This window comes from Macaca thibetana, chromosome 11 (genome assembly GCF_024542745.1).
Source record: "Macaca thibetana thibetana isolate TM-01 chromosome 11, ASM2454274v1, whole genome shotgun sequence".
In the NCBI taxonomy this organism is placed as follows: domain Eukaryota; kingdom Metazoa; phylum Chordata; class Mammalia; order Primates; family Cercopithecidae; genus Macaca; species Macaca thibetana.
In genome coordinates this window covers 92971251-92985936 of record NC_065588.1, presented here as the reverse complement: position 1 = coordinate 92985936, position 14686 = coordinate 92971251, and the positions used below count along the sequence as shown (strand labels likewise).

Below are 14686 nucleotides of genomic sequence, written 5' to 3'. Positions count from 1 at the left end.
AGATAATAAAATATCAGAAAACAGAAAAGTTTTAAAGAGAAAAAAAATATTTTAAAGGGCCCAAGACCCTCTTCTCGCCATTTCTTCACTCCCATCCCTTGAACTAACCTATCGCTCAAAATACAGCCCTCCTGGAACCCCAGGCTGATATAGATGCTTCTTCTTTATTGTCCTTTGTGGGTAGTACTTTTATAATGAGACGTAAATGCAGCCTAATAAAATACAAATTCCTTCCCACAACCTCATAAGGCCCTACTTGATCTAATCTTTTCTATTTCTCTGGCTTCATTAAACGGATCTTTACTGAACACCTATTATGTGCCAAACACTGGGACAAGAAGAAGGGATGATGTAGCAGAGAACAAAATAAACAAAAACTCTTACTCTTGTGAAACATCTTAGTGGGAGAAAAGAGATAATAAACAAATAGTGTGGTACATTATATAGTATATTAAAGAATTACAAATGATCTAGAGAGACATAGAGCAAAAAGGTACATAGTTGTAAATAGAGTAGTGCGGAAAGGCCTCACAGAGAATGTAAAATTTAGCAAAGATTGGGAAAAGGTGAGGGATTCAATGTGGATGTTTGGGGAGCAGCATTCCAAGCAGGGGCAACAGCAAATGCAAAGACCCTGAGGCAAGAACACCTTATGCAACAGTGTGGTAAAAAACCTGCTGGGGAGTAATAGGAGTTACTGAAGAGATCAGGGGGATATGTTATATAGGATACACTATATTAAGGTCATGAAAAAGATGTTCACTTTACTCTAAATAGGGTGGGAAGCCACCACAGGGTTTTAAATAGAGCTGTGACAGGACCTGACTTGGGGTTTAAAAGGTCATTGTATCTGCTGCATTAAGAATAGATTATAGGCTGGGTGTGGTGGTTCACACCTGTAATCCCAGCACTCTGGGAGGCCAAGGCAGGTGGATCACCTGAGGTCAGGAGTTCGAGACCAACCTGGTCAACATGGTGAAACCCCATCTCTACTAAAAATACAAAAATCAGCCAGGTGTGGTGGCTCCCACCTGTAATCCCAGGTACTCAGGAAGCAGGGGCATGAAAATCACTTCAACCTGGGAGGCAGAGGTTGCAGCGAGGCAAGATCGTTCCACTACACTCCAGCCTGGGGACAGACTGAGACTCCATCTCAAAATGACAACAACAAAAAGAATATATTCTAGACTGAAAGTGGGGTGCAGGGTGATTAGGAAGTCACTGCATTAACCCAAGCAAATACAACAAGGGCTTGGATAATAAACAAATAGTGAGGTACATTCTATAGTATATTAAAGAGTCAGTGTTGGAGGTAGTGAGCAGTGCACCAATTTGGATTGTATTTTGAGGGTAGAGCTCTTGGTTACCAGTTGGAAGGTGGTGTGAGTGCAAGAGAGGAGGCAGGTATGTCTCCAAGGTGGCTGGCAGCCAGGACAGGAGGCTTGTCCTTGAAGAAGACTTAGCAGAACAGGCTTGTTTGAGATGTGCTAAATTTAAGAAGTGTATTTCTCATCTAAGAAATGATGTTGATTGGCCAAGTTTCATGGATCAACTTGGTTTCAGATAAACTATGAGGAGGAAAGAGAGGGAAGCATCCACTTCTGGCATACACACACTTCACCCCAGTAATTCAATCAAACTAGGTGCTACTGTGAAGGGATTTTGCAGATACTAATTAAATTGACTTTAAACAAGAGAGATTACTCTCAGTGGACCTGACCTAAGCAGATGAGTCTGACATGCCCACAGTCTCCAGGACTTCAAACACCAGCAGCAGCTGCTTCTACAACTGTCCTCTCCTGGCTGGATCTTCCCTCACTGACTGCCTATGAGTAACAGCCTCTGTCCATCTGGGGTTCCTCCCTGCTCATGATCCTGATTGCCTGCCCAATGGATTTGAAGCTTGCTTAGCTGGCCTCCACAATCATATGAGCCAAATTCTTGTAGTAAATCCTTTGATGGATAGCCAGCTAGCTAGCTAGACAGATGTGATACTGTAAAATATATATTTGGTCTTGTCCCTGTTTCTTGACATACAACTCCTAAAATCCTTGGAATCTCCAAAGTGTTATCTTTTTGTATGCTAATAAGTTGATTGATGGCTGGCAGCCCCTAGGTAGCTTCAGGATAGAGGCTGCTCACCAGAAAGACCACGGCAGGATAAGAACTTTCAGCCCTATTTCCCAACCTCTGCAAAGAAGAGAAGGGTGGAAGGTTAAGTTGATCGTCAATGGCCAATGATTTAATCAATGCTTTCATAATCAATGCTTTCATAATGAAACTCCATTAAAAAGAAACCAAAGGACTGGGTTTAGGGAGCTTCTGGATAGTTGAACACGTGGAGGTTCCTGGAAGGTGGTGGATCCATGAAAGGTCTGTGCCCCTTCCCCTCTGCCTCACCCTATGCATCTCTCCATCTGTATCTTTTGTAATTTTCTTTACAATAAACTGGTGAATGTAAGCAAGTGTTTCTCTGAGTTCTGTGAGTCACTCTAGCAAATTAATCGAACCCAAGGAGTGGGTCATAGGAACCCTAATTTGTCGCCTGTCAGTCAGAAGCACAGGTCACAACCTGGGGCTTGAGATCAACATTGGAAGTCAGAACAGAGCTCCCAACCTCTGGGACCTCATGCTATCTCCAGGTAGATTGTATAGAAATTGAATTGAAAGACACCCAGCCAGTGTCCACTGCAGAACTGATTTCTTGCTTAGTGGTGGGGAGAAATCCCCACACATCTGGTGTCAGCATCATGTTGTAAGAACATAGTGGGAGACACTGAGTTTATTTTTTCCCCTCCATAGATAAGATAGACCTGTCTTACTAGTTTTGCTCTTCAGGTTGAACTTTGGCTGATATAGACAGTTAGATATATCAACACAAAATTCAGCAGAAAGGTCTAGAGTGCAGATGTAATTTCAAAATTCATCATCATAGAGATGGTACTTAGACACACAGATTGAATTAACTCACTATGGGAGAGTATGTGGATGGAGAAGACAAGGAGTCCAAGAACACAGTCTTGGGGCACACTCACATTGGGACATTGGGGAGAAGAGGAAGTAGTAACAAAAAATCCTTGGAAGGAGCAGCCTCTTCTTTCTCCCATGCCCCTTGTTTGCTACAGGCCTTCTTTCTGTCCCACTCCAGGGCATGGGCCATTCTTCTTCTCTTGGGCTACAATGTTCTTTCCCTAGATAATTGTGCAGCTGGCCCCTCTCATCAAATGCCATCATCTCCAAGAGGTCTTCTAGATCATCCTTACTAAAGTTAGCACCTCTCACCCAGTTCATCTCCAGTCCATTGACTGATTTTCTTCAGAGACCTTATAATGATTGTAAGTCTTTCTACTCATCTGTTTACATGTTGATTTTCTGGCCCTATTTCCAACCCTCTGAAATTAAACTTTATGAAGCAGGAACTCAGAACTGTATTCTCACCACATAGAATATGCAGGAGGCAAGGCTACCACTGGGCCACAAGGAGCCTTTGTGAGAAGAAGAAAATGGAGCCCTTGCTGGCTGGACGCAACACCTCAAGCACATAGGCTGGTGTGGCAAGGAGGGGTTGGATTTCAGGCCCCACATATGCCAGGGGCCCTTGGGCAGGTCACACACAGTACAATCATGTGCAATGGGTCTGACTGGGTAGTCAACGTACTTTGTTAAATTAGTCAATGAAAGAATGTTTTTATCTCTTTTCTCTGCCAGATTCAAGATATATCATGACTTTCAAGGGCCCTGGGTACTTCTGCCTTCATGAGTCTGTTTCTCCATTGAAAAATATTAAAAATGATATTTTATAATTGTGTTGATATAAATACAAGAATATGAAAGTAGAAATTCAAACATTTTCTTTGCCCTGAAAGTTATTTTTTTCTTCTTATTTTAAAAGAAATTAATACATTTAGTGGGCCCCTGAAAGCATTGTGGACTCCAGATTACAGGGGCTCACGCCTATAATCCCAGCACTTTGGGAGGCTGAGGTGGGAGGATCACTTGAGGTCAGCAGTTCGAGACCAGCCTGGCCAACATGGTGAAACCCCATCTCTACTAAAAATATAAAAATTAGCCAGGCATGATGGCAGGCTACTCAGAAGGTTGAGGCAGGAGAATCACTTGAACCCAGGTGGTGTTGAGATCAACATTGGAAATGGGGGCAGAACCCCCAACCTCTGGGATTTGATGCTATCTCCAGGTAGACTGTGTAGAAACTGAATTGAAAGACACCCGGAAACCCGGGAGGCGGAGGTTGCAGTGAGCCAAGACTGTGCCCATTGCACTCCAGCCTGGGCAACAAGAGTAAAACTTAGTTTCAAAACAAGAAAGACACCAAGCAGGTGTCCACTGCAGAACTGATTTCCTGCTTAGTGGTGGGGAGAAATCCCCACACATCTGGTGTCAGAATCATGTTGTGAGGGCATAGTGGGAGACACTGAATTTATTTCTTCCCCTCCAGAGATAAAATAGACCTGTCTTTAGAAGTTTTGCTCCTCTGATTGAACCCGGCTGATACAGGCAGTTAGATATATCGACACAAAATTTAGGAAAAAGTGGAGATCTACATCTACAGTGGAGATGTAATTTTAAAAGTCATCATCATAGAGATGTACTTAGAGCCACAGACTGAATTAACACACTAAGGAAGAGGTGGAGGTTGCAGTGAGCTGAGATTATGCCACTACACTCCAGCCTGGGTGACAGAGCAAGACTCACTCTAAAAAAAAAAAACAAAAACAAAAACATAAAAAAAGTATCATGGGCTCTAGACACCATCCCCATTGTGCTTTATGGCTAAGTTAGTCTTGGCCTGATATGAACTTACTGTGGAAAGGGACTTAGTTCCTGTTTGCCTTGATTGCAGGCTCTCAATAATGTTTGTTGATTTGAATGATAAATGCCAGTAAGTGGAAATACTAAAGCAGAAATAATAAGATTTATCTGATTTCTAAATCCTCGTACTTTCTATGTGGACTAATTAGAAATCACAACAGCATGAATAATAGAACTAACTTAAACTTACCTTCTCTCCATATTCAGCCTCATACGTTGCACAAGGTTGCTGGGTAATATCTGGGCCCTTGAACTTGTGTATTCTCAGCAGAAGCTGGCGCTGTGCATACACCAGGAGTGGTGTCACTTGTTCTGTATACCTCTCACTAGACAGGGGTAAAGAACACGTTAAAAAGAAAACATTAGTTAAAAGACTTTTTTTTCAATGAAGTCTGTTACTTTTAATTGCCCTTAGAGCAGTACTTACTGTGAAACTGTATTGAACTGAATGGCAAGCGATACTAGTGTTTCCCATTTTTCCACTTGATATAAAACTTCCAGAGATTTTAATACAAAGTCTTGGATCCATTTCAAATCAACCACATTTACATCATCCAAAGGATGCTCAAAAGTAAGACTAGAACCACCGTTATCATTTTTAATATTCCCATAACAACTTGGAACACTGAATTCTCCTTTCTCTTCAATAGGCTGCAAGTAGCACAGTGAAAAAAAAAATGTGTAATTTCAGATTTTACTCCATATTTTTTCTGAAAACTGAATGTGATAAAAATATGTAACATGGAAAAGAACTCAACTGAAAAGAAAAAATATTTTTCTTATGCAAGGCAAAGCTTGATAATTTGATGCAGTATTATCCAACAAAGCTTGCTGTGATGATGGAAATGTGCTACATATTTGTGCTGTTCATTATTGTTCCCTATAGCCACTAGACACCTGTAGCTACCAAGCTTTTGAAATGTGATTAGTGCAACTGAATTTTTAATTTCATTTAATTTTAGTTAATTCGAGTTTAAATTTAAATAGCCATATATGGCTAATGTTTACCATATTGGACAACACAGATTACCGTCTATAGTTCTTGGTATACAGTCACTATTCATTTAAGTAAGGATATGAAATCAATTATGGTAAGATTTTTAGGAAAAAACAGACTTTAGTATAAACACATAACAAAGCCCCCTAATACATTGGTTACCTTCATTAATTTATACAATAATATGTCCATTCCTAGATGCAAATGTCACACCTATGGAGGATGAAAGCATCAAGGAGACCCTCTTTTTGACTAAAGAGTTACTATGTAACAATCGTGTTCATGTCCTATGAGTTCCTGACACATTTGTGTAGACCTCTGGAAATTATTAAGGCAAAACAAAGCCTCTTAGATCCATATAAGGGCCAGATTATAGCCCAAAACAGTTGGGTAACTCAAGTCCAGCCTTCCCATCCCAATAATACCATTAAAAGTAACCTATATACACGAGTGGGAAGCATCAACAAAAGTAGAGGATAAACATCCCCTCTAACAAGAGCTGTAGTCCCGGAAGTTAGAAGAGACTTTGTAAGTCATCTGGCTGTGAAATGCAGTATGCATACCTGAAGTCAGGCTGTGTAGGTATGAATAGCAGGTATAGCACCAGTGACTTACATGAATTTGCTTCCTCAGCATAGCGCCCAGCACATGGGACATACTTTTAAAAAGTAGTTGACAGTTTATTTATGCTATGAGTTCAATACTTGTAATTCACTGATTCTACAGTAAGTCTTCTAGGAGCACAGATCTGCTATCAGTTAGTCATGCCTATGCTTTATTTCTGGGATGAAGGACAGGGAAGTCCTCTGTAGTTATTACATTATCTAATATAGTGTTTATCAACAACGAAGCTGAGGGCCAGGCATGGTGGCTCACGCCTGTAATCCCAGCATTTTGGCAGGCTGAGGCGGGCAGATCAACTGAGGTCGGGAGTTCGAGACCAGCCTGACCAACATGGAGAAACCCTGTCTCTACTAAAAATACAAAATTAGCAGGGCGTGGTGGCGCATGCCTGTAATCCCAGCTATTCAGGAGGCTGAGGTAAGAGAATCGCCTGAACCTGGGAGGCAGGGGTTGTGGTGAGCCAAGACTGTGCCATTGCATTCCAGCCTGGGCAACAAGAGTGAAACACAGTTAAAAAAAAAAAAAAAAAAAAAAAAAAAAAAAAAGCTGATATTTTATCTCAATTGTCTTGTTCAGCACCCATCTCTCAGTTGATCCCAATCCAAAAGGGGAGGAGCGGGGGAAGAGAATTATCTATTGACCTCCTAAATTTGGCAATATTGAGAAATAAACAACACTGAGAAATAAACAAGACTGACATTTGGAGATCAAAATAGCATATGGAGATTGAGGATTCTGGCACAGTAAAGCCAGACTCTTTTTAAGTTTTGAAGATTTTGTATGGGCCATGTGTGATTTTTTAAAAACTTTTTCTTAAAGAAAATTTCCAACACTTACAGAAGTAGGGAAAGTAATATAATGAAGCCCATGTGCCCACCACCAGCTGCAACGATTATCAACTCTTAGGACACACCCACTTACCCCATTATTTTGAATTATATCCCCAAAATTATATGAATTAATCTATTAATATTTTAGTATGTATCTCTAAAAAAGTAAAAATTAGTTTTACAAAAACATAACCACAATACTATAATCCTACCTAAAAAAAGACATTAGCAGAAGTTCCTCTAAATCATTATTGAATAATTACACTGAAGAGTGTTTCTATTTTCCTTATTGCCTTACAGCTTTATTTTTTTACCTGTGTGTGTTAGATTAAAATAAGGTCCAAACACTGCAATTGGTTATATCTCTTGTCTTTTTTAATTTATAGATTTCATCTCCTCCTTTATTAAATTTTTTTGTTAAAGAAATCAGATTGTTTTTCTGTAGAGTTCCCACAGTCTGAATTTTACTGAGGATATTACCGTAATTTCATTTAAAATGTTCTTCTGTCCACTGTATTTTCTACAAATCGTGGGATAAATGTAAATATTCTATCTGATTCCAGTTAGATTTCTGTTTTTTGCAAGTATACTCCATTAGGTGCTCTTGATCCTCCAATTCATTCATTAAGAATCACAGAAACCTAATAATTCTAATTCCAACATCCTTTCTTCATTTATTACCTGGATACTTTTGTAAAGAAAAATTCCCCTTCATCAACTATTTGGTCATCCTCAGATATAGTTCATATAGGAGGTAAGGCAGTCAAGCATTTTTTTTTTCCCAAAGAAGCCCTGTTTCCTTTAGTGATACATGGTTTTTAAAGGCAACAATCTAGGTCCTAGAGTTGACATTTCTTTTTGAAACCTCTGAACTGCTTTGACTTCTTTGGTGGAAAAAAATCGTATGTATGAGTCTATTTTCAGATTCTTTATTTGTTGCATTGATATATTTCTCTCTTTAGGTCAGTATTATACTCTCTTAATTACTGTAGCTTTAGTATGCCTTGATATCATATATATATATAGTAAGTCCTCCAAATTTGTTCTTTTAAAAAAATTTTTTTGGCCATTCACATTTTTTTGCATTTGCTTATAAATTTTAAAATGAATTGTCAATTTATACACCAAAGAATGCCTATTGGAATTTTCATTGAGATTTCACTGAATTGACAAATCAAATTGGGAATAATAGATTTATTTATATTAATATATGTCTCTTCATTTATTTAAGTCTTCTTTAATTTTTTGTAATGTCTTATAGTTATCAATGTAGAAATATTGTGTAAATTATACATATTTCTAGATACTGATACTTTGGATGATATTTTAAGTGAAATTATTTTTAAGTTTTCATTTTCTCATTATTTTCTGCTAGTATACAGAAATACAATTTATTTTTGTATATTGACCTTATATCTTACTTTTTTTTTTAGTTCTAATCATTGCTTTGTAGAACACTGAAGAGTTAGAATTCTCTATGTAAAAAATTATGTTATTCACAAATAAAAACAGTTGTATTTCTTCCTTTCTAATCTGTGTGCCTTCTGTTTCTTTATCTTGACTAATCGCACTGGCCAGGATTTCTGGCATGATGTTGAATAAAAATGCTATGAGCCGACGTCCTTGCTTTGTTCCCATTCTTACAAAGAAGTTCATAACATTTCACCATTAAGCATTATGTTATCTGTATATACTCTTTTATCAGTTTGAAAAAATTATACATTCCTCGTTTGCTGAGTGATTTTAACATGAATGGACACTAAAGTCTGCAAATGCTTTTGATGCATCTACATCAAAGGCCATATACTTTTTCTCCTTTATCCTGTTGTATTGGTCCATTTTCACGCTGCTGATAAAGACATATTCACACATGGCTAGGGAGGCCTCACAATCATGGCAGAAGGCAGGGAGGAGCAAGTCACATCTTACATGGATGGCAGCAGGCAAAGAGAAAAAGCTTGTGCAGGGAGACTCCCCCTTATTGAACCATCAGATCCCATGAGACTTATTCACTATCGCGAGAACAGCATGGGAAAGATTTAATTACCTCCCACCAGGTCCCTCCCACAACACGTGGGAATTCAAGATAAAATTTGGGTGGGGACACAGCCAAACCATATCACCTGTTAATATGGTGAATTATATTGATTAATTTTTTTTTGAGATGGAGGTTCACTCTTGTTGCCCAGGCTGGAGTGCAATGGCGTGATCTTGGTTCATTGCAACCTCTGCCTCTTAGGTTCAAGTGATTCTCCTACCTCAGCCTCCCGAGTAGCTGGGAATACTGGCATGCACTACTACACTCAGCTAATTTTGTATTTTCAGTAGAGTCAAGGTTTCAGAATGTTGGTCAGGCTGTGCCACCCAGTTCTCAACAGCAGTTGGGAGTCCTGTTTAGAGGGGGGACTGAGAGGAGGTGCCAGCTGGGCTTCCTGGGTTGAGTAGGGGCTCAGAAAGCTGTGAAACTCACTCATTTCCTGCATCACGACTTACTTCAGTCCTGGATGAATAATATTGAAGATATATGCTTAAAATATTCCTAACACCAGGATGTGTGCATGTGTTTTCTTCCCCAAGAAAGCTATAAACAGCAAAAATTTTGCTGTAAGTTTCCCTGTGTCCTCTCTCCCTTCCCCCTCCCCCGAAACTAAAGTAATAGGAATGTTAACTGCCCATTTTTCTGTGACCAGTGGACCTTATCTATACTCCCAATTTCAATTTCTTGCAAACATACTTTGTACAGTCCTGTAAGATCCTGTCTCCTTTGCCATGCCGCTGCAAGGTCATAAAGTAGATAAAACCTAAGTTGCAATTCCGGTTTTCCTCAAAATCTAAGACATGTCACAAAATAATTTACCGCCTTTGTTTCTCATTCTGGTAACATCTTCCTGCTATATGTATTTCCCACTTTAAAGAGTTTAAAAGGCAATCGTATAATCTAACTCTGGCTACCCATTCAGGACCCCTCCCATACTGTGGAAGATTTGTACTTTCACTCTCTGCTCAATAAAGCCTACAGCTTTTTCAAAAAAAAAAAAAAAGAATGTTGGTCAGGCTGATCTCGAACTCCTGACCAAAGGTGATCTGCCTGCCTCGGCCTCCCAAAATGCTGGGATTACAGGCATGAGCCACCACATCTGGCCTGATTGATTTTCAAATGTTAGCCTTAATTTCTGGGATAAACCCTACTTGATCATCATTTGCATATATTTTATATATTATATCATCATTTGCATATTCTGTATATTGCTACAATTGATTTGCTAACATTTCATTTAAAAGTTTTGTGTCTATGTTCATGAGGGATATTAGTTCACACTTTTCTAGTTGATATCTGTTAGGGTTAAGCTGGTCTCATTTCTTAAAAAAAAAAAAAAAAAAAAAGTGAAATAAGCCAGACACAAAAAGACAAATATTGCATGCTCTCACTTATATGTGGCAGCTAAAAAAATGTAAGCATATGGAGGTTAACACTGAAAAGGTAGATAACAAAGACTGGGAAGGGTGGGGGCTAAAGGTGAGAGGAGAGGATGAAGACAAGTGAGTTAAAGGAGCAGTAAGATAAAAGGAATAAATGCAATGTTTGATAGAGGAGGATGACTGTACTTTACAAAACTGTACTATACTTGGGTGATGGACACCCTGAATACCCTGGCTTGATCACAACACATTGTAGACATGTAACAAATTTTCTCATATACCCCATACATTTTCACAAATAAAAATCATTGGTATAAAATTTATTATTTCTTCCACGTGTGTTTGCTCAAATTTTCCAGAGAAATATTGTGGGTCTGGAATTTTCTTTATGTGAAGGTTTCTGATTATGAAGTCAAGTTTGTTAGTATATTTAGGGCAATTCATGTTTTCTGTTTCTTCTTGTGTCAGATTAAGTTGTGCTTTCCAATAAATATGTCCATTTCATCTATCAAATTTGTTAACAAAAATTGATCATATTTCCTTTTTTTAATATCTATAGGATTTGTACTTATATCCCTCCTCCACTACTAATACGAGTAATTTGTGCTTTTCTCACTTTTGTTCTTCATCAGTATTTCTGAGTATACTAGATTTAATAATTTTAAATTTAAAACATCAAATTTTGACTTTATTGTTTTTGCTTTATATTTATCTAATTGATTTCTGCTCTTATAAATTCCTTTATTTCTTTTTATTATTTCCTTTCTTCTCTTTAGTTTAGATTTAATTTGCTCTTCTTTTTCTACGTATAAACACTTAGATAATTGATGTTATATGTTATTAAGCATTTAAAGCTATAAATTTCCCTCTATGCCCTGCTTCATTTGAATGCCATACATTTTGATGTGTTATTATTAGTTTCAAATATTCTTTAATTTCTCTTATGTTTTCTTCTTTGACTCACGGGATATTTGGAATTGTATTATTTAATTTCCAGATAATTGGAGATTTTTCTTCCTATATTATGGCAATCCATTTATAATTTAATTCTGTAATGATCAAAGAATATACTCTTCAAGAGTTCAGTCTTACATTTTTGAAGACTTATTTTTGCCTCTGCATATGACCCATCTTGGTGAACACACCATGTGCACTTGTGCTCTGTTTCCATTCCACCTGGGTTTACTGTACCACAGTTTTCACATTAACTACCCAGAGTTAGCATCAGACTCCACAGGTTTAAGGGCTCCAGCCTCCATAAGACTGCCCTCACTTCAGATACCAGCCACAAATCTCCGGTCACCTAATCTTCTGACCGACCAGCTATAAATTCATGGATTTCCATAGCCCCTTCAAGTTGATAATTCACTAGAATGACTCACAGAACTCACTGAAAGCACTGTACTTAAAGTACAGTTTTATTACAAAGAAAACTCAGGAACAGCCTAGTGAAGAGGTACATGGGGTGAAGTCTGAGAGGGTCCCTGACACAGAGCTTCCATGCCCTCTCCCTGTGGAATCAGTGCATGTCACCCTCCTGACACATCAATGTGTTTATCATCCAGGAAGTTCTTCAAGCTTTGGATGTCCAGAATGTATTTTGAATTTTTCTTATCAGATGCATACCTATTTATGATTGGTATGTTTTCCTGATTAACTGATGCTCTTCTTAACACAAAATGTCCCTCTTTATCTCTCATTTGCTCCTTGATTTATATTACCTTGTCTAATAATATAGACTCACCAGCTTTTTTATCTTTACTGTTTTCATGGTATATCTCTTTCCATACTTTTATTTTCAATCTATCTGTTTATTTATATTCAGAGTGCTTCTCTTAGTAGACAGGTACGTGTGTCTTGCTTTTTTATCCAGTCAGACAATCTCTACCCTTTATTTGGCATCTTTAATCCACTTATATTAAATATAGTTATTGATATTATTGAGTTAGAGTGAATGTTTTCTACTTGTTTTCTCTTTGTCCCATGTTTTGTGTTCTTCTGTTCCTTCTTCCCTGCCTTCTTTTGACTTAATTGAGCATTACTTAGTCTTCCCTTTTACTTCATTGACTTTTCAGCTATATCTCCTTTTTACTAGTTACTCAAGGGATCATCAAATACATCCTTATCACTTAGAGTTAATATTGTGCCACTTTATATAAAGTGTAACAGCCTTAATAATTTGCCCTCTTTGTCTTTTCTGCTATTGCCAAATATTTTCCTCTAGAAATGTTATAAGCCTCATGGTGCATCGTGTGTATGTGTTTACTAATCTTCAATGTGTTTAGGTTACATTCTATTTATATTACTTCCATTTTATTTCCATGCTTTAAACTACAGTGTGATAAATGTTAAATGGCTGTAAATTCTAGCAGACCAGAATAATAGAACAGGACAGAGAAGCAGTGGAATAAAGATCAACCGATCACATCTTTTTTATTCAAGCTACGTGATCTTCCTTGGAATCTATTTCTTTATCTGGCAAAAAAAAGTTATAAGGATTAAGTGCATTAAGGCTAATTTATGTAGGGGCTGGAGTTCAGTTAATGTTACTTTCCCTTCCCTATAACAAACTAAATTTTCAGGCTAAGCTATTGTTAGTTAACATGAATGCGAGTTATATATTGTAAACAAAATTATAACGAGAAGCAAATGAAATGCAGACAAACCAAATGAGAAATCAAGAAAAATGTCAGTTTCTACTTATACTGAGATGCACAGTACAATGATATTTTTAGCTGAACATAATAAAAATAATTACCAAACTGTCCTTACCTTAATAGAATTGGTATTTTGTAGTTGTATTAACATGTCAATAAGTAATTCTGCTCCCAAATAGAATGGTAAAACAGAGGTGCAGAGGAAACCATCTTGGCTAATAGGAAATGTTTTATCAAGATCCACTGCCTGTTTAAGAATTATTTGTAGTTCCTGAGTAAAGTTCCATAAGGCCCGACAGCAGTTCTGAAGCAGAGTCCAATAGCCACCACGATGAGCAAGAACCTATGACAAACACAAAATTTAAAAGACCTCAAAGTTCCAAAAGTTAGAGATCTCTGAACAAACTTCATCTTTTTTCAAATATTATACGTCAGTAGTAAAAATAACTAACATCATTTGTTAGCGTCACTTACATGAGTTAGACACCATTATATGTATTATCTCATTTAATTCGAACAAAAATTTCCATAAGTAAGTGTGTACTAGGTACCAGTATTTTACCCAATTTACAGATGAGGAAATGGAGCCATGGGTTCAGCACTGATAACTTGCTGAAGGTCATCTGACTTGGAGTCATCTGACTCCAAAAATCCCATTGTTCTAGGTGCTGGGAATTCAGCAGCGAGCAAGGGAAACTGAGTCTGCCCCCACACTGCTTCTGTTCATTTCGGGAGACAGACACTGGAAAAGTAGACCTATGAAAGCATAATTTCAAGCAATAAGAAGTTTTATAAAGAAAAATAAAGCAGAAATTAGTTTGAACCTGACAGAGCATGACAGGACAGTTTGCTTTAGACAAGGTGGTCAGGAAAGAAGTCCTCTCTGATGAGGTAGCATTTAAGCAAACGTCTGAATATCGAACAAGTCATGTGAAAGTGGCAGTGAGGGTGTTGGGTGGAGAAGAACATTTGAGGCTCAGGGAACAGCAAGGTGAAACTGAGGGCTGAGGATGGAACAAACTAAGTGCTTTCAAGACTGCTGACCCATGGGAGTGGGCTAAACAACAGCAAAGGTAAGAGGAGCTGAGTTCTGCAAGGTGTTCAGGACCAGTTCTTACAGGGCCCTGAAGCTGGAGGCCAGGATAGGATTCAATGCTCATGGTCAAAGCAGGTGATCCAGGTTTACATTACATTATGTAAAAATCACTGTCCACTCCATGGGGCACATGAGAACCTGTCTTCCTTTCTTATCTAGAAAGGACAGATTTCTCCTTACCTCTTGAGGAGTTTAAAGTATATGCCCTTCCTGCCATGAAAACAAGAAACTG

At 38.0% G+C, this 14686-nt stretch overlaps 1 protein-coding gene across 2 annotated transcripts in view; it reads right to left on the bottom strand.

Annotated features, from left to right (window-relative positions):
- CFAP54 (cilia and flagella associated protein 54) overlaps nt 1–14686 on the bottom strand; it is a 382780-nt gene that overhangs the window by 220877 nt on the left and 147217 nt on the right. For both annotated transcript variants that reach the window (XM_050749308.1, XM_050749309.1), the window contains 3 exons: nt 13474–13701; nt 5258–5481; nt 5021–5156 (listed from right to left, as the gene is read on the bottom strand). In XM_050749308.1, the coding sequence (XP_050605265.1) occupies nt 5021–5156; nt 5258–5481; nt 13474–13701 (588 nt within the window). The remainder of the gene's footprint in view (nt 1–5020; nt 5157–5257; nt 5482–13473; nt 13702–14686) is intronic.